This window comes from Aethalodelphis obliquidens, unplaced genomic scaffold, assembly GCF_003676395.1.
Source record: "Aethalodelphis obliquidens isolate GAN/ISIS:26980383/991018 unplaced genomic scaffold, ASM367639v1 scaffold22, whole genome shotgun sequence".
NCBI lineage: Eukaryota > Metazoa > Chordata > Mammalia > Artiodactyla > Delphinidae > Aethalodelphis > Aethalodelphis obliquidens.
Window position 1 is genome coordinate 735,732 of NW_020837966.1, and position 21,004 is coordinate 756,735.

At 42.0% G+C, this 21,004-nt stretch overlaps 1 protein-coding gene across 1 annotated transcript in view; it reads left to right on the forward strand.

Annotated features, from left to right (window-relative positions):
* The window catches only part of DOCK3 (dedicator of cytokinesis 3), a 409,735-nt gene that overhangs the window by 340,235 nt on the left and 48,496 nt on the right, over positions 1–21,004 (forward strand). Inside the window, exons 23-30 of the mRNA XM_027120931.1 lie at positions 2,398–2,568; positions 5,631–5,823; positions 8,776–8,903; positions 11,294–11,398; positions 13,454–13,552; positions 18,538–18,632; positions 20,308–20,383; positions 20,873–20,973. Coding sequence (XP_026976732.1) covers positions 2,398–2,568; positions 5,631–5,823; positions 8,776–8,903; positions 11,294–11,398; positions 13,454–13,552; positions 18,538–18,632; positions 20,308–20,383; positions 20,873–20,973 — 968 coding nt within the window. The remainder of the gene's footprint in view (positions 1–2,397; positions 2,569–5,630; positions 5,824–8,775; positions 8,904–11,293; positions 11,399–13,453; positions 13,553–18,537; positions 18,633–20,307; positions 20,384–20,872; positions 20,974–21,004) is intronic.

Consider the following 21,004-nt stretch of genomic DNA (forward strand, 5'->3'; position numbering starts at 1 on the left):
CAACGGTTTTATCAGGCCATTTCCACTTCTTCATCAAATTTCAGTTTACAAGTCCTCTTGACCAAATGTGTAAGTCTCTATCTGATCCTAATTTCATCCTTATTCACAGAATGCATATGCTTCTGACCTGGCATTTCTTATTCCGGTATCATAATCTGTGGACCAGGAAACCTCCTCTTCTTTATTGCTCTTGATTCAATACATCTTGCTACTTACACATCATCTCTTCCTTTCCCTTTCAGAGTCATGACCTTCCAAAGTTATGCCACTAAAGATGAAAATAAAGAGTCTTTTATTTTCTTACTTGGTTACATTATTCCTGAGTGAATGACTTACAAGGGGGTATCCTTGGTGGGTCTGAGGATGGCTTTTGGCAGGGCGTTCCAAAAAGGCAGCATACTTTTCACTGCTGAGCTGCATCAGGTTCTTACCAGGGAGCCAGGAAAGAGAAAGCACAATGATCTCCTTAGTGACAGAAAGGTTGTAATAACTTTTAGGATCTCTTTTCCCTTCAGGTTTATTAACTTAAGTAGAAAAAGACAGAGAAGCTGCTTCAGCCGTAGTTAAGGGTTCCATTGTCTCCACACAGGGTTGGGAACACCTGTAAACTTCAAACAACTTCCATAGGATCCACCCTCACCTTTTATCCCACTCTTCTGCTCTCCTCTCTTTACCCAGTTGCATCTGTCACAGGTGGCCAACTTTACCTGGTCCTGGCCATCAGCTGGTGCTGATGGTAAAAATCAAGAGGAGTAGGGAAAGGGGAAGTCAGGTAATGATGGATGACTAGAAGTGAGCTTGTTTTCCTTGCCCTCATCCAGGTTTTCACAGGCTGTCTTCGACAACAGCCTTGTACTCCTCTGCAAAGTGTTTTATATTTTAGGACTTAATGGAGGAACTGATCTCTCGTACCCAGGAAGTGCAAGCGACTTTGCTGTCTGGTTCTGCCTCTCACTCTGAAACTAGTGGATGTTCTAAGCCACTCAGTACATCTCTTGTGGTAGTTGTTTCAAACTGAGAAAAAAAACACTTTCCTTTTTAAATTTAGCAGAGACTTTCCAGGTTCTTTACAGACCAGGCATTAAATTTCCAGATTATTTGTAGACCAGGCATTAAAAGGCTACTGAAAGAGAGACTGTAGCGTTTACGGAGATGAGGCCAAACACTGTAACTTATTCTGCAGAATCCTCTGGTGCAGGCCTTGGAACACACATTTTTCTGAACTAGCCATTTTCCAGTGCCAACTGAGTTCAGTGTGGAGCACATAAACACACACACACACACACACACACTCACACACACAAAGTTTTGCTTTGCTAAACCTGACAGATGAATAGATCATGAAAGTAGCTTGGGAATTGTTTCCTGTTATATAGTTCAAGTAACTGAGCTCCATATTTCATCCTTGGATAAGTTTCTCCTCAGTTTTCAATGTCTCTGCCTTTCCAGTGTCTGGGAAATCGTTAGCCTTTCTTTGATTAGAAAGTATAGTCTTGGATCTTGAATTCTCTTAAAAGAGAATTATTCAGCTCATAAGCATGGGCCAAGCTGCAGGGACTCCTCAGAATCAGATTCTGCTCCCAAAACATGTTATGGGAGCTTTGTCTTCTGTATTGTTCATGAACTATTGATGGCAGGTGTCCTTGTCTGGAAGAGGATGGAAAATGGGTGGGTTAGGTCCACCAGCTCCTGTGCAACTAGGGACAAGTTCTTCAGACTTGACCCCTGGTGGGAAGGCTGGCACCGTGTCCAGCTGTTTCTTGAAGATGCAGAAGACTCTTTAAAGGACTCTTCCTTCTTGGAATAAATTTAAGAGAGGTTCTTATATCATTGCCTTTGTAGCCTTTTATTTCCAGACCTGAGAAAAATGAGAGAAATTTAATTTTCTTTTGATTCTATATGGTCTTGAATTCAACTGCTTCCATAACAGTCTGTGGTTATACACTTCCATAACCGCATGAAATAATTTGATGATTCTCTCAGTACATAGACAGTTGCTGCTCAGTGACCATTGGAGTTTTGAGAAAAGGTTTAAAAACTTAAAGTGCTTCACTACTAAATATAAAGTAGATTAATAATAACCTGCTATATAGCACAGGGAATTCTACTGAATACTCTGTAATGACCTATACAGGAAAAGAATCTAAAACAGAGTGGATATATGTATATGTATAACTGATTCACTTTGCTGTACAGCAGAAACTAACACAACATTGTAAATCAACTCTACTCCAATAAAAATTTTTTAAAAATTAAACTGCTTGTCTCCATAGTTGGAATTGTCCCCCTCCCAAGCTTGGTGTATAATTTTCTGGTACTCCACCCTTCATTCCCTCATATGTTAGTTTCTGGACATCTTTAACACCTCTCTATCCCTTTTTCCTCCTACACCTCCAGGCCTTGGAGTACCTTTTCAAGTTTATTGTGCAGTCAAGGATCCTCTACTCACGTGCCACCTGTGGGATGGAAGAGGAGCAATTCCGGTCCAGCATCCAAGAACTTTTCCAGTCCATCCGGTTTGTGCTCAGTTTGGACAGCAGAAACTCAGAAACACTCCTTTTCACTCAGGTCTGTGAGCTACAGCAAAGTTTTGCTGCTGGATTCTTGTCTGTCTTAGCAGGTGATTTCTTTGTCCTCTGGCTTCCAGAGTCAAAGAAGCCCTGCCAAGCTCCTATGTTTTGGGTAAGGGATGAGTTATAAGGAAATACCTAATAGAATAAAATGCTGCTTTTACTTCAAAGCCAGCTATGCCCCAGCTTCCAAATATAAGACAGCCCAGTGGCTTTATGGTGGAGAAGAAGCACAACTTTGCCCTCTTTAGACCAAATTTATTTAGCTACCATGCTATTAGTTGTTCGTGAACATCTTATTTATAGAGGATATTCAGAATGTATAGAGAATTTTATTTCCTAGCCACTGTATTAATTTTGAAAACCTCAGGTTAGTATTGGTCCATCCTAGCAGTTAAGAATGAAATAGGTTGAAAAACAGCAGAAATAACTAGAAAACTTTGGCTAAGAATTAGGATTAGATTCCATTAGAAATACCAGTGTGGGAAGCAAGTTGCTTCCTTATATTAAAAATGTCTGTCCAGCTAATCAGTCACCTTTTACATGCAACCTTACCCTAGAAGGGATCACGGATATTGTTCATTACCCCAGTCACAAAGGGGTTATTTTTGCTTATAAATAAATGTCAGAATTTTATCTAATGAATTTCACTTCTTTGATTTTTCTGAAGCCAATTATTACATCAAAACCTATGAGCAAAGACCAGACAGCCTTTCTCATGTCCATTCATTCAGTCACTGCCAGGTCTGTCAGAGCAAATGTATGTTTAAATACCTCATTTAAGATTAGAATAGTCTGCTTTTTTTGTTTTCCACTTGCTTCTATGTTGCCCCTTGATGCCAGTTGCCCATAAGCCCCTTGGCCCAGAGAACAGGTGAGCAACTGGGGGATAGCCTCTATAAAACAGTGGAATACATCAAGGTCACCAGGTATCTCTATAAGAAAGGCTCCTTCCATGGTCTCCCCTCCTGAACACCCCAAGCCAGTCATCTTTCTCCTTCCTTCCTCTCCCCCAGCCTATCTGTTCCTGCCAACCAGGGCCCGGGACACCTACTCCTCCCTCAGCATGTGGAGATGTGGGGAGCTAGCAGAGCAAGCCAGATACACTTTCTGAGAACTCAGCAGTGCCCTGTACTCAATGGCATGTTCCTATCACATCAGGATAAATAGCTTAGATGTAGTCTTATCTTAGACCTGAGTCAGAATCAGACCTGCTTCTTTGGTGCCAGGCTCATGTTTCACAGTTTCAGAACTTTCAGCAAGTATGCTCTTCAGTCAGACTTTATATCTTTGATTCTGACCACTAGGAGATGTTATGGTGCAAGTGTCCTTCTGTTCCGATGCCATAAGTATAGGAAATTTCACCATTTAAGAGAGCAAATCAGCTACTGTTCATTGTTGATTATGAAATACCTGCTTTTCTGGGAATTTCCTAGCAGTCCAGTGGTTAGGACTCGGCACTTTCACTGCCGTGGCCCCAGGTTCAAGCCCTGGTTGGGGAACTAAGATCCTGCAAGCCACACAGCACAGCCAAAAGGAAAGGAAAAAAAAAGAAATACCTGCTTTTCCCCCTTTGTCTTTTGTATCTAGTTGCTTATGATGATAGTTTTTGTGCTGGTTCTAATTACTGCAAAATGATCTCCTTGATATCCCAGGGAGTTATAAATCTGCAGATAGAATTCATAAAAGTTCAGTCCTTGGTCCTGGCCTGAACATAGACTGCAGTATGACAGACCCATTTCCCCAGGTCATAAATTTTCACTCACTCTAGGCCAGTGTCTTACTGCCTGTTGAAGCAATCAGGAAAAACAGCTCCCCACCCTGCCCCCCAAACTGTCACTGAGGAAGAGCGCACTCTCACCTCGTCTCAAGGTGACACTCCATTTCCCTTTGTAAATCTTGGCTTAATAGTGTAAGAGGACTGAGAAGTAGGAAGAGCCTCCTTCATGCTGCTTCCGTTTAGACAAGAGAAATGAACAAGAGCCAGCATTTATTGAAGGCCTATTGTGTGCCAGGCAGTCTACTGGAAATTAATTTTATGCACCTAAACTTTTTCCTCATACCAATACGAGGAGATAAGTAATAGCATCATCCCCATTTTATAGATGAGAAAAGTGAGAATTAGGTAGTAACTCACCCAAGGTTATGTGGCAGATAAGTGGTAACGCTGGGATTTAAACTCATGTCTGTCCAATTCCAAAACCCATTCTCTTTCTCCTAAACTATTCTGCCTCCCAAAGGCTCAGATTCTCAAGAGAATATTGAGACTCAGTTCTCAAGAAGTTACCATATGGGTCTGCCAGAGCTAAGATCCTAGGGGAGAATTCTCCAAACACACACATACTCCACTTGTCCAGGCCATCTAGGTCTCTGAACTCTATGCCAACATTATCCGCAGTCCTCAAGAGTTCATGGCTGACTAAATCCACACATTCTCCATCCTTTTGGATTTACACTTGAAACTGCCAGGCATCACACGTGAAGGAACTAATTTACAAAGTCTTTAGATTTCATGGTTTCAAATAAATGACACTATTCTGGGGAAATGGTCCAGTTTTCAGAGCTGGATTGCTAGCTGAAGGACTGTGAATGGAGTTCACCTAGTGCTGCTTGATGGTGCTCAGTTATCTTTGCCTACGTTCTTTGAGAGCTTCCTGGCTTGAATTTGGGACTGAAACTGGAAAATCAAGAGCTTGATCGTAGAGACAGACAAAAAAATTTAAATCCATTTTATGAGCAAAAACAGCTATAGATGTTAAGCCCTAGAGTTAATTTCTGTATATATTCCCTTCTCTTGCCAGCAAATGCCTTGGCAAGTTCTGAAAGCTTCAAGCGGCCTGAGCCCCAGTAAATTCTCTTGTTTTGGTTACCTTTTTGGTTCTTCCTGCTGCATGCCCTAAGAGTGCTGCAGGGTGGAGTCCAAGGCCAGGGAGGAGCACATTCGAGGCAGGGGTGCTGCAATGACTTCTCAACCTCTCACCACCAAGTATCATTGTCTAAGCATGCAAGATAGATGCATACCTAACTCTGAGCTAACCAGACCTTCACTTGCTTCCGCAGGCTGCACTTCTCAATTCCTTCCCAACGATCTTTGATGAGCTGCTGCAAATGTTCACTGTGCAGGAGGTAGCAGAGTTTGTGAGAGGGACTCTGGGGAGCATGCCCAGCACTGTGCACATTGGGCAGTCAATGGATGTGGTCAAGCTGCAGTCCATTGCCAGAACTGTGGATAGCCGCCTATTTTCTTTCTCAGGTAAATCAAGTTGGGATGAGAGTCACACTCACCTTTCTTCCTTATCAGGGTGTTGGCCAAGTGGGAAGCAAAGGATCAGTTTCATCAGCCATCATGCAAGACACCAGTGGCCCTTCAAGTGCAGAGTTTTTGGTAAACTCTGTTAGAGAATGCAGCCAGAACCTAGGCCTACTGCCTTACTCACAATTTATTCCTAGGGACCCACATGGGGTGGCCTGCCTCCAGGCCCACAAGTCGAGCCGGCTGCCAAGAATGGGGCCTGCCATAGCCCCAGCAGGATGAAAAAGCAGAAGGAAAGGAAGGGGAACAAGAGAGAAAGGTCTAGCCCAAGGGGATAGGATAAGTCAAGGAAATAAAAGAGACCCTGAAAGGGGGGCCCTGAGGACCCACTATGCTTTCTTGGTTCCTGTCCTCACCAGTCAGATAGATTCCTCTCTCTGAAGGAGCTTCTAAAGATTAGACAAAGTGATGGAGAGGAGCCCTCCACACTCCAAAAGAGGTCAGGACAGCCTAACACATACCGTCAGCAGGCCAGACTGTCTTTCAGAAGGAACCCCCGGATTCATACCTGAAACCACATTGAATGTGATCAAGTACTCAATAGTCAGATGTTAAGATCAATGTGAGCCTGATCCTTTAAGCAGAATATCACTATAGTGGAATAAATTTCTAGGGCACAGGAATAAATCTGAAATGCTAGTAAAGCAATTATTATTAGAATTTTTATAATTAGAATTTTTTGGTAGTAAAATTTTTTAAGTTTGACTTTTAAAGTATAGGAACAATAATTTCTCAGCCCAGAGCTACACACATTTGCAGTACTAAATAAATACTCTCTTTAACTTAACTCTACCTGTGTAAAGTATTGCTGATGGTAAAGCTGCCACCAAGAAATTCAGATTTTCTCCACCTGTAACTTTTTATGGTAAACACTTTGCATCAGTTCCTGGATTGAAGGTAAAATCAATGGTTTGGACATACTTTCATTGAAGCCACTGCATACACTCAAGCTTTGAGCACTGCTTAAAGCAGATGCTTTCTGAATATATGGGAAGACGGACAGCAGACTGCCCTCATTGACATACGTTATTTCTAATACTTTTGCATGTACTTGCTGCTTCCCATAATCACTTAAGAAAAATTGTTCTTATCTGGCTGGAACTATGTAACTGGATATTGAGATAAAAAGCCACGACCAAATTTTCACTTGCATCTCACTTTCATTGAATGCCTGAGTTGAAGCATCTTCCCTGAAGCAGGAAGACTTTTACCAGTGGTGTCATTAACCAACACATATCCTCAGAGCATATCAGTTTGGTTTCTTCATTAGCAGGTTCCAATAAAAAACTACTATTTTGTCTGCAGGCAGCTGTTGGTTGTTACAAATCTTGCTCTGTTGGTATTTTGGTCTACAAAATACAGTATGAACTTCTCTTTTATCCAAGCATCCTTTTAAACATAGAATAGCTGTCATTCCATTTTTTTGAACATATTCTAAGTATTTGACAAGGCAGTCCCCAAAACCTCTTGTATGTCATGTAGTTTGTCTTTTGCTGAAAAAGATTTTCATTCTGAATTTCATCTGGAATACTTAATTATGGTCAAATATGAATAATAAATCCCAAATGCCTTGGCTTGTTTGTGTTACTGGTAGTCTGACCGAATCATGCTGGCCGGGTGTCGTGGTACTTTTATCACACAGTCATTGACTACATTGGAGTGCAAGATACCAGAATCATGTTCACACTTGTATTTCACCTTCTCACCACACCTGTGAAGTCATAGATGGGGGAAATTAAGCCCACAGGAGGAGTCAACCTGCCTAAAATCTTAGAGTGAATTAATAAAAGAGCTTGATTTAGGATTTAGCCTTCTTGAATTTGGAGTTCTAAATATAGTCAGCCCCTGATGAAAATATTATTCAGGTAGCATTGAAGAGAAAAGAAAAGAAAAACATTTTAATGTATGCAGTAGGATTGACAATGAGGTTTAGCTGATTATTGCAGGCTTATGACAAGATAAAAGTCCTGCTTCTATTCCTTTCATTGCTGTGGATACATGTAGCATCCCACAAGCCTGAGGGGAAAAGGAGGCAGGCCTGATGGCTGACGCAAAGTGCGAAACTTATGGGGGTGCAAGTGCCAGGCCGCCATCCAGGGCATTGTGAAGAGGGACCATTTATAATCCATACCAAGTCTGCAAGTTCAATCAGCGTAGTTCAGGGCTTCCCTGGTGATGCAGTGGTTAAGAATCCTCCCGCCAATGCAGGGGACACGGGTTTGAGCCCTGGTCTGGGAAGATCCCGCATGCCGCGGAGCAACTAAGCCCGTGCGCTACAACTACTGAGCCTGCGCTCTAGAGCCCACGAACCACAACTGCTGAGCCCACGTGCCACAGCTACTGAAGCCTGTGTGCCTAGAGCCCATGCTCTGCAACAAGAGAAGCCACCGCAGTGAGAAGCCCGTGCACCACAATGAAGAGTAGCCCCTGCTCATTGCAACTAGAGAAAGCCTGCACGCAGCGACGAAGGCCCAACACAGCCAAAAATAAATAAATGTATTTATTTTTTAAAAAAATCAATGTAGTTCATAGAACTGTGTCACTTAAATGGGGTTTTCACTGTAATTTGTGCTTTTAATTTGGAGTCTAGTCAGTAAAGAGATTTCATTTGGAAGCAGTCTCCTAACATTATCCTGAATAACATGCCCTAGATATTTAGGCCTGAAATGAGAAAGAAGGAACAATAGATAGAAGGATAATGCTGTGCAATGTCTTAAAATGTCCAGGAAGTGGGCTGTTAGGCCCACATAAGGGAAGGGGGTGATTTGCAGCTTGGCTCCAGTCTCAGCCCCACCTACTTTGAGACCAGCTGCATCCCACATTGCCACTTGCTTCCAAAGGTAGCTGGTTCTCCTCTGAAGGGCTTCTTCACCTTTGTGTTTTCTCTCTCAGAATCCCGTCGCATCCTGCTTCCTGTGGTTCTCCATCACATTCACCTTCACCTGAGGCAGCAGAAAGAGCTGCTAATCTGCTCAGGGATTCTTGGCAGCATCTTCTCCATCGTCAAGACCAGCTCTCTGGTAGTGGCCCTAGACCCACTCCACTCCCCACCCAAAGCTCTGTCCCTCTCTTGTGTTACTTTAGCCAGAGGCAGACCAACAAAGATCACTCTGTACACTTCCCAGTCAGAGAAGCTTTCATCAGTGATGGGGGTGCCCAAGTGAATGGAGGCCTCCCTGTGTGTGCCCAGCAGGCTTCTCAACACAGCAGTCTTGCTATGTTAAAAAATTGTACTGCCATAAATACACCCAGAAACATAGTTATCTGTAGTACCAAAAAGCCCAATCCTGTGCATGCTCTATTTCTGTCAAAAGGTATTACTTCTGTATTCCTGGGAGTGTTCTAAGGATACTCACGCACAAGCACAGGGAGGCAGGCCCAGGCTGAGAGGCAGCTTGCTCATTCAGACTTTTCTGGCAGCTTCCTGGCAGCTTGATTCCACCCATATGGCATTCCTATACCATGCCAGATGAGAGCAGGGTGTACGAGAGATAAATGTTGTCCACAAGAGTTCTGAGCCTCATGGGATGGTAGGGTTGTACTTTAGGGGTCAGGTTTCAACTACTAGTGCTTTTGCCTATTTTCTTTCTTCTTTATTTTTATTTTTTAGAAGAGGTCTGTGGTAGGGAAGGGAGGTAGGAAAGGAGGGAAAACGTATCAGGCATGAATAAGGGTAGGAATTTATTTTAATTATATTTATTTTATATATTTATGATAATGGAAGAAACGCATATTTCTTTTAGAAAATTTGGAAACTTATAGGAAAATATAAAGAAACTTAAAACAAGAATGAGTTTTAATTATGCTATCTTATTAAGTTGAGGTAAGGTTTTTGGAGAATAAAATTTCAAGTGCATTTAAAATGAATGCCAGTAGCCAAGTGATAGGAACATACAAGGTTAGGTTATCCAGGAAGATAGAGCAGGAGAGGTGCTGAAAAGAAAGAGTGTGCTTGGTTTGAATAGGATACAAGGACTCAATAGGGGGCTCTGGTATCCAGACTTAAAGTACCACCTGGTGGTGGGGGCCCAGCTTGGCAGAGTGACCGTGATGGTTGTAGTGGCCCTTTTGTTTGATCTTGGCTCCAGGCAACGCCTAGCAGCTCTCTTTCCCATCAGGCCTCAGAGAAGCAACATCAGGCACATAAGGTGTACTGGTAACCCAGGGTCAGACTTGGGATGGGAGGCTTACTGCTAAAGAAAAAGAGAAATTGAAGGGGAAAAGAAAGGGTAGGGGAGGAATGGCAGAGGAATGGGAACAGGTAAAAACCTGAAGATGATCTGGTTGTGTTTGTGGGGCTAGAGAGTCAAGTGCAATTAGTTGCTTACAACTACTCAAAGAGCCATCACAGGTTTTAAGAGTGTTATGATCAGTTCAGCAAATGAGAAAGAAGACTTTGGTCCCAAGAGCTGCTCAAATTTTTCATGTGGAATGGGGCTCAGTGTAACTATATTGAATGGATGGAGGGTGGGTGAAATTTAAGCTCCATGAAAGCAGAGATATTACCTTTCCTGTTCACTTCTGTATACTCAGTTCTCAAACAGTGACTGGCACATGGTAAATACTTACTGAATGGTGGGTTGATGGATGGATGGACATTTGGACCAGTAATAATATAAAGAGACTGGAGAAGAGGCAATGGGAATCTCTTTGTGAGATAATGAAAATCAAGTTATAGGGTTTAAGATTGCATGTGAGAGGTCTATAAAAAGATAGCACAGACTCTGCCTAAATTCAGAACCTGGTGACTGGGAAGCAGCCCTTAGTGAGGAGGCGTGCTCCGTTGTTTTTGTGAGGCTGCCTGAAAAAGATGCACTGAGACCAGAGTCCTTCTGGTGGACCAGGGAATGTGAGCAAGAATGCCAAGGAGCTAGAAGTGGCATGTCTGGGCAGCAGTCAGGCCTGGCAAAAATTGAGGTCACTCAAGGAGAAAATGGTTCTCAGAAAGACTGAGATACTTCTGTGTGCATTAGCAATAGTAAAGGTGCTGCCACCACACCCCCTGGTGTGAATTCTTTACCATTTTCTCAAAATGTTAGTCAGCAGTGCTGTGCTTCCTCCTGACTTTCGTAGGAAAATCAAAGAAAACATTTAACTTAGAACCTTCACTTCTGCCCTGTATATTGAAATTAATGTATTTGTCTGAGGTTCAGAACTATAGGTGTCAGAGTGGTGCTGCGTTGGGGTAAGGCCCCAGCCACCAAACCAGTGCAACAGTGGCAGGTGTGCCTCACCTCCTTTCAGAGCCATTGTTCCAGGTTCCTTGACACTGCATACCAGTGAGGCCAGGAGCTCAGTGTTGAGAATTAAGTCAGAAGACCACTCCTGATGTGGCTGACTTAGTAAGTACTGCCAGCTGCACGTCAGCAGGTCTGGCACTAACTGTGTGCTCTCTCGCTGCTCACTCCAGGAGGCAGATGTCATGGAGGAGGTAGAAATGATGGTGGAGAGCCTCTTGGACGTGCTCTTACAGACTCTGCTCACCATCATGAGCAAATCGCACGCTCAGGAGGCGGTAAGAGGGCAGCGGTGCCCGCAGTGCACAGCGGAGATCACTGTTAGTAACTAACATTCAGGTTTTCTTGCTTTCTTTTCTAACCTGGGGTTCCTCCACACCAAACCTCATCTCACCATCACACCACCTTCATCTCAGCTTCCCTTCCTGCCTGGTTGTCAGCATGCTGCCCTTTTTCCTTCTCGAGTCGTACTCCATCTCCACTCTGAAAGCTCTAGGTTCATACTCACAGGAGTCTACTTAGGGGCAGATCCAGTGATGCTTCCTGTCCTGTTTTCCTGCACACCACCTCCATTGGCCTTTGCATTTGAGCCAAGTCATTTTCTATAATGTGGAATAAAGCAGAGACATAGTAAGAGGTTGAAGGTGAAAAATATAGACTATTCCTTTTAGGAGCAGGCTCTTGTAAATGACATGCATGACAGTTATTTTCTCACGATTTGCTTGTACCTACAAATTAGTCACTTTTGTCCATAGTGTTTGTATCTAAATGTCTAGCATCAGGAAAAATGTGATGAGGTAGAATTGGACTGGCATTACTGAACAATGATATCCTATGATCGAATTAGAAGAGAAACAGACTGGGAAAGCTTCTCAGGTGTGGCAAAGAGACACCCCCCAGGGCCCCCACCCCTATACAGAGTGGACTTCTTAGCCCTGATGTTGGAACATGATAAACAGATTGCTTGGAATCTTCTAGTTGGCAGGTGGAAGACTACAATGATCCCTTTGTAGAAAACCTTCTATGGGAGCAAGCCAAGCTCCAGCATGTTAGGGAGAGCAAAGAGTAGACATGAGTTCTGGAGCATTGGGCTTGGAAGGAATATCTGCTCTCTTAGGAACCCCTATTCAGGACACCCTCACTATAGGTAAAAACATACGCACCCTGCCATGTCCTGGCAGCCCATCCTTCTAACCAGCAATGACACAGTGCTGGCTGTGGGCCAGATTCTGCTTTATGCACTCTACAAATATTAACTCATTAGCAATACTAAAGAAGTGATCTGTTTTATATGGATTTAATGAAGATGATAGCAACAATTTATTGAGCACGGCTTTATGTAGTGAACTGTTTACTTAAATGCTTTATGTACATTAATGCATCTGATCCTCACAACAAATCTATAAATTATGGCTTATGTCCATTTTTTCAGATAAAGCTGAGGTTCATGCACCTGTATGTATTTTAAATACATGTGTGTATAATAATTTCATGAGTCTAAAAAGGATCTGAGAGACTAAAAAACTGTTGTCAAATTCCCATGAGTTTAAAAACATTTGAAAACTGCTCAAATTAAGTAATTTTTCCTCCATCCCTTCTAAGGAGGCAACCTTGTAAGAGGAAGCCATGCTCAGCTGCCCTGTGCCAAAAATTTCCATGAGATGAGCCTTTGGAGTCCTTAACGTGGGGTTTTCATCCATGTACCCCAGTTAGAACTTGAAGAAATTTTAAAGACTCATTTTTTTATCTTTAAATTTTTACTTAAAGCCATTAGCTCATCTTCTCATAAAGTTCAGTTTTGACTCTTCTGCTTTCCAGAGAGTTATGTTGATCTACTATGTTCCATCTGCCTGGTCCGGTAATCACATGTAAGCTCTGGGAGGTCCCCAAGGAGATCCTTGTAGAAGGGCTTCTCCAGCCCAGCAGGATAGGCAGAGTCCAGATTCTGTCCAGAGAAGGCTGAGAGCCCTGTTCCCAGTAGCCCCTCCAGACTTCTGTATGGTACCCTGGCAACATATAATGACAAAGGACTGTGAAGCCAAAACTTTCCTAGGAAAAAAGCTAGAATATCTGTCTTACTTGGCAGTACTTCTTTGTTATAGGTTAAGGTTTTTCAATTAGCCCCATGCTGCAGAGGTCTTATTAAAATTCCCAACCCTTCAGGCCCCCCTTAGCTGAAAAGAAAATTCATTTTCAGGGCCAGAGTTGTCACCTTCCCTTTCATGATCATTGGGGCCATCTCAGACCCTTCCTTCTCTCCTTGCCCTCTGTGGATTGGGGGAACACAGCTCTTGTCATTGGCTTTGCTAAGTGTTTTTTGGGTTGGTCCCCAGGGCGAGTATGTGTCCTGCCTTCTCTCATTGCTCCGCCAGATGTGTGACACCCATTACCAGCACCTCCTGGACAACTTCCAGAGCAAAGATGAGCTCAAGGTAGGCAGAAAAACATTGATCTTTCACCTGGGAAAGGAAGCATGCAGCTAAGACTGCCCAGGAGTCTTTCCCCTGCCAGAGGGTGAGTGCAAGTGGCCAGTGTTGCCAAGGTATAAGATGTACCAGCCTCACTTTACATCTGACTGCATGGCTTCCAGAAGCTGAAAGCCAGCAATATTCCCATAGATCCAGACCCCAGTAACATTGGCAAGTTTTCCCTGACTGATAGCAGCCCCGTGACCATGTGCCTCTTTGAGAGGCTACTCTGGGCCACACTGGTTGTCAGCAAACCAGGACTCTTCCCTTTCTTATGAGCTCAACAGATGATTTGTAGATTGCTCATGAAACAGGCTTCACAAGACCTATCAATGTTCCAGCTGTCTTTTTGCAGAGAGTGATAATCTGATCTATAATTTATATGGAAATGTGAGGAACTCAGAATAGCCAAATGGTCTTGAAAAAGAAAACAAAATTGGAGGATTCACACTTCCCAGTTTCAAAACTTACAACAAAATAACAGTAATCAAGATTGGTACTGGCCTAAAGTTAGACAGATAACAGTGGAATTGGATTGAGAGTCCAGAAATAAACCTTTATATTTACAGTCAATTGATATTCAATAATGGTGCCAAGACAGTTTCAATGAGGAAAGAAGAGTCTTTTCAACAAATTGTGCTGGGACAACTTGATACCTACATGCAGAAGAATGAAATTGTACCCCTACTTCACACCATATAAAAAATTAACTCAGAAGGGATCGTAGACCTATTTGTAAAAGCTAAACTGTAAAACTCTTAGAAGGAAACATAGGAGTATATCTTTAAATCCTTGGGTTTAGCTGTGGTTTCTGAGATTTGACACCAAAAGTAGGAACAACAAAAGATAAAATAGGTAAGTTAGATTTTACCAAAATTTAAAACTTGTGTATTTCAAAGGACACCATCAAGAAAGTTAAAGACAACCCACAAATGAAAGAAAATATTGGCAAAGCATGAATGTAATAAAGGACTTGTATCTCTTATATAAAGAACTCTTACAACTCAACAATAAAAAGACAAATAACCCAATTTAATAATGAGCCAAGGATTTTAATAGACATGTCCCCAAAGAATATATGCAAATGGTCAATACACAGTTGAAAAGATGTTCAACATCATTAGTCATTAGGGAAATGCAGATCAAAACCACAGTAAGATACTGCTTCACTTTCAAAGTGGATATAATTAAAAAGACAAGTATTGGTATTAATTCTAACTTAAACATTTGGTAGAATTCACCAGTGAAGCCATCTGGTCCTGTGCTTTTCTTTGTGTGAAGCTTTTCAGTTATTAATTTGATCTCTTCATTTATGATAGGTCTACTCAAATTTTCTGTTTCTTCTTTAAATGAATTTTAGTAGTTTGTATCTTTCTAAGAATTTGTCCATTTCATCTAGATTATATTATTTGTTGGCATGCATTTGGTCCATAGTAGTCCCTTATAAACCTTTCTAGTTCTGTAACATTAGTAATGATATCCCTTCTTTCATCCCTAATTTTTATTTATTTATTTATTATTTAGTTATTTTTAATTAATTTATTGGCTGCATTGGGTCTTCATTGCTGCAAGCGGGCTTTTTCTAGTTATGGCAAGCAGGGGCTACTCTTCATTGTGGTACGCAGGCTTCTCATTGCAGTGGCTTCTCTTTGTTGCAGAGCACGGGCTCTAGGCGCGCAGGCTTCAGTAATTGCAGCATGCGGGCTCAGTAGTTGTGTTTTGCGGGCTCTAGAGTGTAGGTTCAGTAGTTGTGGTGCACAGGCTTAGTTGCTCCGCGGCATGTGGGATCTTCCCGGACCAGAGTTCGAACCCATGTCCCCTGCATTGGCAGGTGGATTCTTAACCACTGCGCCACCAGGGAAGTCCTATCCTTAATTTTAGTAATTTGAGTCTTCTCTCTCCTTTTTTTTCTTGGTCAGACTAGCTAAAATTTGTCAATTTTGTTATCTTTTCAAAGAACCAGCTTTTGGTTTCATTTTCTCCTCTATTTTCCTCTTCTCTATTTCATTTATTTCTGTTCTAATTTTTATTATTCCCTTCCTTCTGCTTACTTTAGTTTGTTCTTCTTTTTCTAGTTTCATAAGGTGTAATGTAGTTTATTGATTTGGGATCTTTCTTCTTTTTAATATAGGCACTACAGCTATAATCTTTAGCTTCATCCCTTAAGTTTTGTTTTGTTTTGTTTTTTCATCCCTTAAGTTTTGATTTGATATGTTTTCCCTTTTATTCATGTCAAAGCTGTTCCTAATTTCCTTGTGGTTCCTTCTTTGGTGCATTGGTTATTTGGGAGTGTACTGTTTCATTCCACATTTAAAAAAATTTTCCTATATTTCCTTCTTGATTCCTTCTTTCCTTATTGATTTCTAACTCCCTTTCATGATGGTTGGAGAGCATGCTGTGTGTGATTTCAGTTCTTTTAAATTTACTGAGGCTTTCTTTATGGTCTAACATGGTCTACCCTAAAGAAGAGAATGCACATGTCCTTCTGTGTGCATTTTAGAAAAATGTGTGTATTCTGCTCTTGTTGGATGGGGTGTTGTATAGATGTCAGTTAGGTCTAGTTAGTATATAGTATTGTTCAAGATTTCTTTTTAAATATTTATTTATTTATTTGGCTACGTCAAGTCTTAGTTGTGACACGCAGGATCTTAGTTGCAGCATGCAGGATCTTTCATTGCGGCATGCGGACTTCTCTATAGTTGCGATGCACAGGCTCTAGAGCGTGTGGGCTCAGTAGTTGCAGCACACGGGCTCTCTAGTTGTGGCACCCGGGCTCCAGAGCACACGGGCTCAGTAGTTGCGGTGCGCAGGCTTTCTAGTTGTGGTGCATGGGCTCTAGAGCACGCAGGCTTAGTTGCCCCGTGGCATGTGAGATCTTAGTTCCCTGACCAGGGATTGAACTCACATCCCCTGCATTGGAAGGCAGATTCTTAACCACTGGACCACCAGGGAAGTCCCATTCAAGATTTCTTTTTCCTTGATGATCTTCTATTTAGTTGTTCTATACATTATTGAAAATGGTACATTAAAGCCTCCAACTGTCATTGTTGAATTATCTGTTTTTCCTTTCAGTTTTGTTAGGTTTTGCTTCCTGTATTTTGAGGCTCTCTTTTAAGTGCATTTATGTTTATGTCTTCCATATCAACTGACTCCTTTATCACTATAAAATGTTCTTTTTAATCTCTATTAACAATTTTTGTTAAAGTCTATATTGTTTGGTGTTAACATAGCCACACCAGTTTTCTTTTGGGTACTATTTTCATTGTATATATTTGTCTATCCTTTTACATTCAATATATTTGTGTCTTTGAATCTGAAGTATTTATGTATCTTGTAGATAACATACAATTGGATCATGTTCATTTTTTAATCCATTCTTCCTGTCTCTGCCTTTTGATTGGAATGCTTAACCCATTTACATTTGTTGTAATTACCAGTAAGAGGATTTACACCTGCCATTTTGCTATTTGTTTTATATCTGTCTTATGTATGTTTCCATAATTTCCTGTTTCATTTCACATCTTATAATTTCTTTGTTGAAAACTGGACAATTTAAATAATGTAGCAAGTCTGGTAATCAGATTCCCTTCCCCCTGCCCACATCCCCAGGGTTTGTTGTTGTTTCATTTTTGTTGTTGATATTTGTTTGTTTAGTGACTTTCCTGGACTAATTCTTTAATGTCTGCATCTTTTGTTGTGTGCAGCCCCTGAAGTTTTCATTCAGTTAGCTTAATGATAAGCTAATAACTAGACAGAGATTTCCTTAAACACCTTAAATCAATGAGTCTTCCACTTCACTAAGTGTCTCTGTGTGGGGTTGGGGCTCACCTTCAGTGCTTCAGCAGTTTACGTTGCTGCCTTAGCCTTCACTTCTTGCTTGCATAGAGCCTCAAAGTCAGCCAGAGGTGACAGATTAGGCTTCTTAGGTCTTTTCTGGGGATGTGTACAGCCCTGCACACATATGTGGCCTTCTAGATTCCTAGGAATATGTCAGAGCTTTTCAAAGCCCCAAGTGTATGTCTCATTACCCATATTTTTCTTTTAAGTGTTTTGGCCACTCTCTTGTTTGTCCCAATTGATATGATTGCTTCTTGCAGCTGGGATGTTAAATTATTATGGATGATGTTTTCAACAGCTGCACTACGGATAAGGCTTTTCTCACTTAGTGAACTCTGAGTCCAGTCAATTAAGCCCTCTGAATGGGGCTTTCCCAGGTTGCTGCCTAACAGATCAAACAGTAACAATTCTCTTGGGATGGCACTTTTTGGGGAGCTCCAAAACCATTTTGTCCCTTCTAGTGACTGCTAGGGTGCTGGGTTTTACTACTACCATGGTTCTACAGCTGCTTGTTTTCAAGGATACCCTGAAGATAGGGAGAGAGAGGGGATGGGAATGGGGAAAGTTAAAACACAATAAAGCTCACTTTTCCTACTGAGATTCAACCATTTTTCTTAAATAACATTTCTTATTGTTGCAAGCCTTTCATTAACCAGTCTTTGTGACTGTTCTCATTGCTTTCATGGAGGAGCATATTTTTGGAGGTACTTACTCTGCTATCCCTAAAGTGCTTCTGTTGTCAATGCGTTCTTAACATCCAGGAAAGCAAGTTCTTACAGTCAAGTGCTCAGGGGTCATGCCCCAAAGATTGAGAACGATGGACTCTGGTGGATATCATTTCTGCTGGACCCCCTGTGCTTTGGTCGTTAGGCACTGGGCTGAGTGGGTATAGTGCATCTCTTCTACCCAGTTTGGCACTGACCTATGAGAGTGCCCAGACCTCACTCTCATGCAGCCCTCTAAGAGAAAAGCAGCTCACAAAGGGAACCAGAGTATCACCTACTGGTCCCATACATTTTCATGGTCTAGAGGTCTGGAGAGCCCTGTTGAGGAAATGTCTGCTGCAGTGGTAGAGGTATGGTGTCTCACATCAGATTTTCCTCTTGGACCAGGAATTTCTGCTGAAGATTTTCTGTGTGTTCCGGAACCTGATGAAGATGAGTGTCTTTCCTCGGGACTGGATGGTGATGAGACTTCTCACAAGCAAGTGAGTGTGGAAGGGCCCTGCACCAGCATCCACAGAACTGTTCCCAGACAAAGGAGAGTGTGTATATGTGTGAGAGAAAAAGCAAGTCAGAAATCAAGGTCAAAGCCATGGGGACAGAGAGGAGAGGGCAAATGTGAAAATGTTTGGAGGCACAATCAGCAGGACTTGGCCATTTACCAAAGTTCACGGAGAAGGAATAGTCAAAGATAGTTTAAAACTGGAATCTAAGTGCCTGGCAGACGATGTCATGGTAAGGATAGAAAAGGAACTTTTAAGAATGAGAAATATAATACCCAGAGAAGCGTTCCTCCTTGAGGAGGGCCTGTTCATTGGCCTCTGTTGCTCTGTAATTTCAGGCAGTATCCCAAGGCCTCCTCTTGATTTGATTTGTGTTGTCTGCCAGACACTGCTTGCCTCCCACAACAAGTGCTAATTACCCACCTGAGACCTGGCTGTGAGGCTCTGTTTGACCACTTCTAATGCTGGCCACAGAATTCACACTCAGGCTGACCCCAAATTGTCTGCCCCATTCATATTTCTACGCTGTGCTTCTAACTGACAAACCAGACAAGTAATGTGGGTGGTAAGGTGCTTGTGGGAGAAGGCCACTTGGCCTCCACTCTCTAGTCTACTGCCTGCTCCCTCTGATCTGCCTTTCATGTTGACCTTATGCAGTGTGGTGAAATTATTTATGTTAGCTATATTACCAAGGTGTCAGCATGGTCTTTCTACTTTGTACCTTTTATAGCACTCTTTTTTCTTTTTTCAAAACTGCAAACATTTTATACAGAACAGAAGAAGGGTTTTAAACAGAGTTGCACAGATATTTCCTTAAATAGTGGATTTTCCATTTGATCCCCTCTTGTTTCTCTTAGCTCTAGTCAGGCCCTCTCCAGCCCATTCTGCAGGAGCAGCCTCTTCCTTCAAAGCTTTTACTTTTCAAATTTGTTTGCTGGTAACTAGTCTCTCTAATGCACTGTTTTTGCCTTGCCCCTCTTCTGCACCAAGGCTTCGGATGTAAGCTCCTTTGCCAGGCATCCAACACCCTCTGTAATCAAACCCTTACCTGCCTGTCCCACCTCACTTTCTCCCTCCCTTGACCTGTGCCCTTGGTTCTAGCAAATCAGCCTCCCATTGCCCCTTAAATGTGCCCAGGTGAAAAGTGAAAGTGATATTCTAGATCAAAGGCTGAAATCAAATGACTTATACATGAAAATAATAGTATATGTTAAAAGTAGAGGTTTAATAACTATAAACCATTATTATCAAGTAAAATAATAGAATGCTACTCTAAGTCCTCTGGTGGTCATAATATATGTTCATTATCCAAGGTCCCCAAAATACTAGAATCACTCTTTGAACTGGAAGAAACCTTGAAGAACCATTAAACCTCACTCCCCTCCTTTTATAGGCAGGGAAACTGGGGCCCAGAGAGAAGTAGTACCAAGGCCAGGTAATGGCAGAGCTAGGTCTAGAACCAACTGGTGGGGCATTTCTCCAAGATGGGTTTTTTGTGGGGTTTGTGCCATCTCTCTCTCTCCTTTAAAGTCACATCTTACACGAGAGCTAGTTGTACTCTAGAAGTTTGCACACGGGCCATAGACGGTTGATGCTAAGCCATAGGATGCCATCATTAGTCTTTTAACTCTGCCAACACCTTGTTCCCTTACTGCAGTATTATAGTCACTACAGTCCAGTACCTGTCTTCTGCACTGCACAAGAATTTCACAGAGACAGACTTCGACTTTAAGGTAGGAGCTCCTAAAATCCATCACTGTCTTTGTAATAACCCTAGAAAGCCAGAAACCAAGCTCACTGTTTCGTTTTTGTTTTACTTAAAACAACCATTTTATTTTGCTCACAAGTTTGTAGGTCAGGAATTTGAGAAGGATTCAGCTAGGTGTCTGCTAGGTGGCTGGGGGCTTTCTTAATATGTTCATAGTATCAAACAGTTTCCAAGCTTGCTAGTAATTAGAGTATGACCTAGAAGACCCCTGTTGGAGGTGTTGGGAGCCAGACATCCATGAGTTTGTTTTCTAGTCCAGAATCAACACTACTGGTTTCAGGGAAGTCAAGAAAGCGGGGGGGGGAGTCCTGTTTGCAAAGATATTTTTTTGAAAATCAAGATCTTAACACTGTAAAATGAATTCTGTGCTACATGCATGTATTTAGAATCTCTCCTTGCAAGGTTAAGGACTCAGGCTTTCACATATTTCCTCTTTCTCTCTCTCTCTCTCTAGGTGTGGAATTCTTATTTTAGCCTGGCAGTTCTGTTCATAAATCAGCCAAGCCTTCAGCTAGAAATCATTACTTCCACCAAGAGGAAGAAGATTCTAGATAAGTAAGCCATATGTCTCTTATTCATCTTCCTA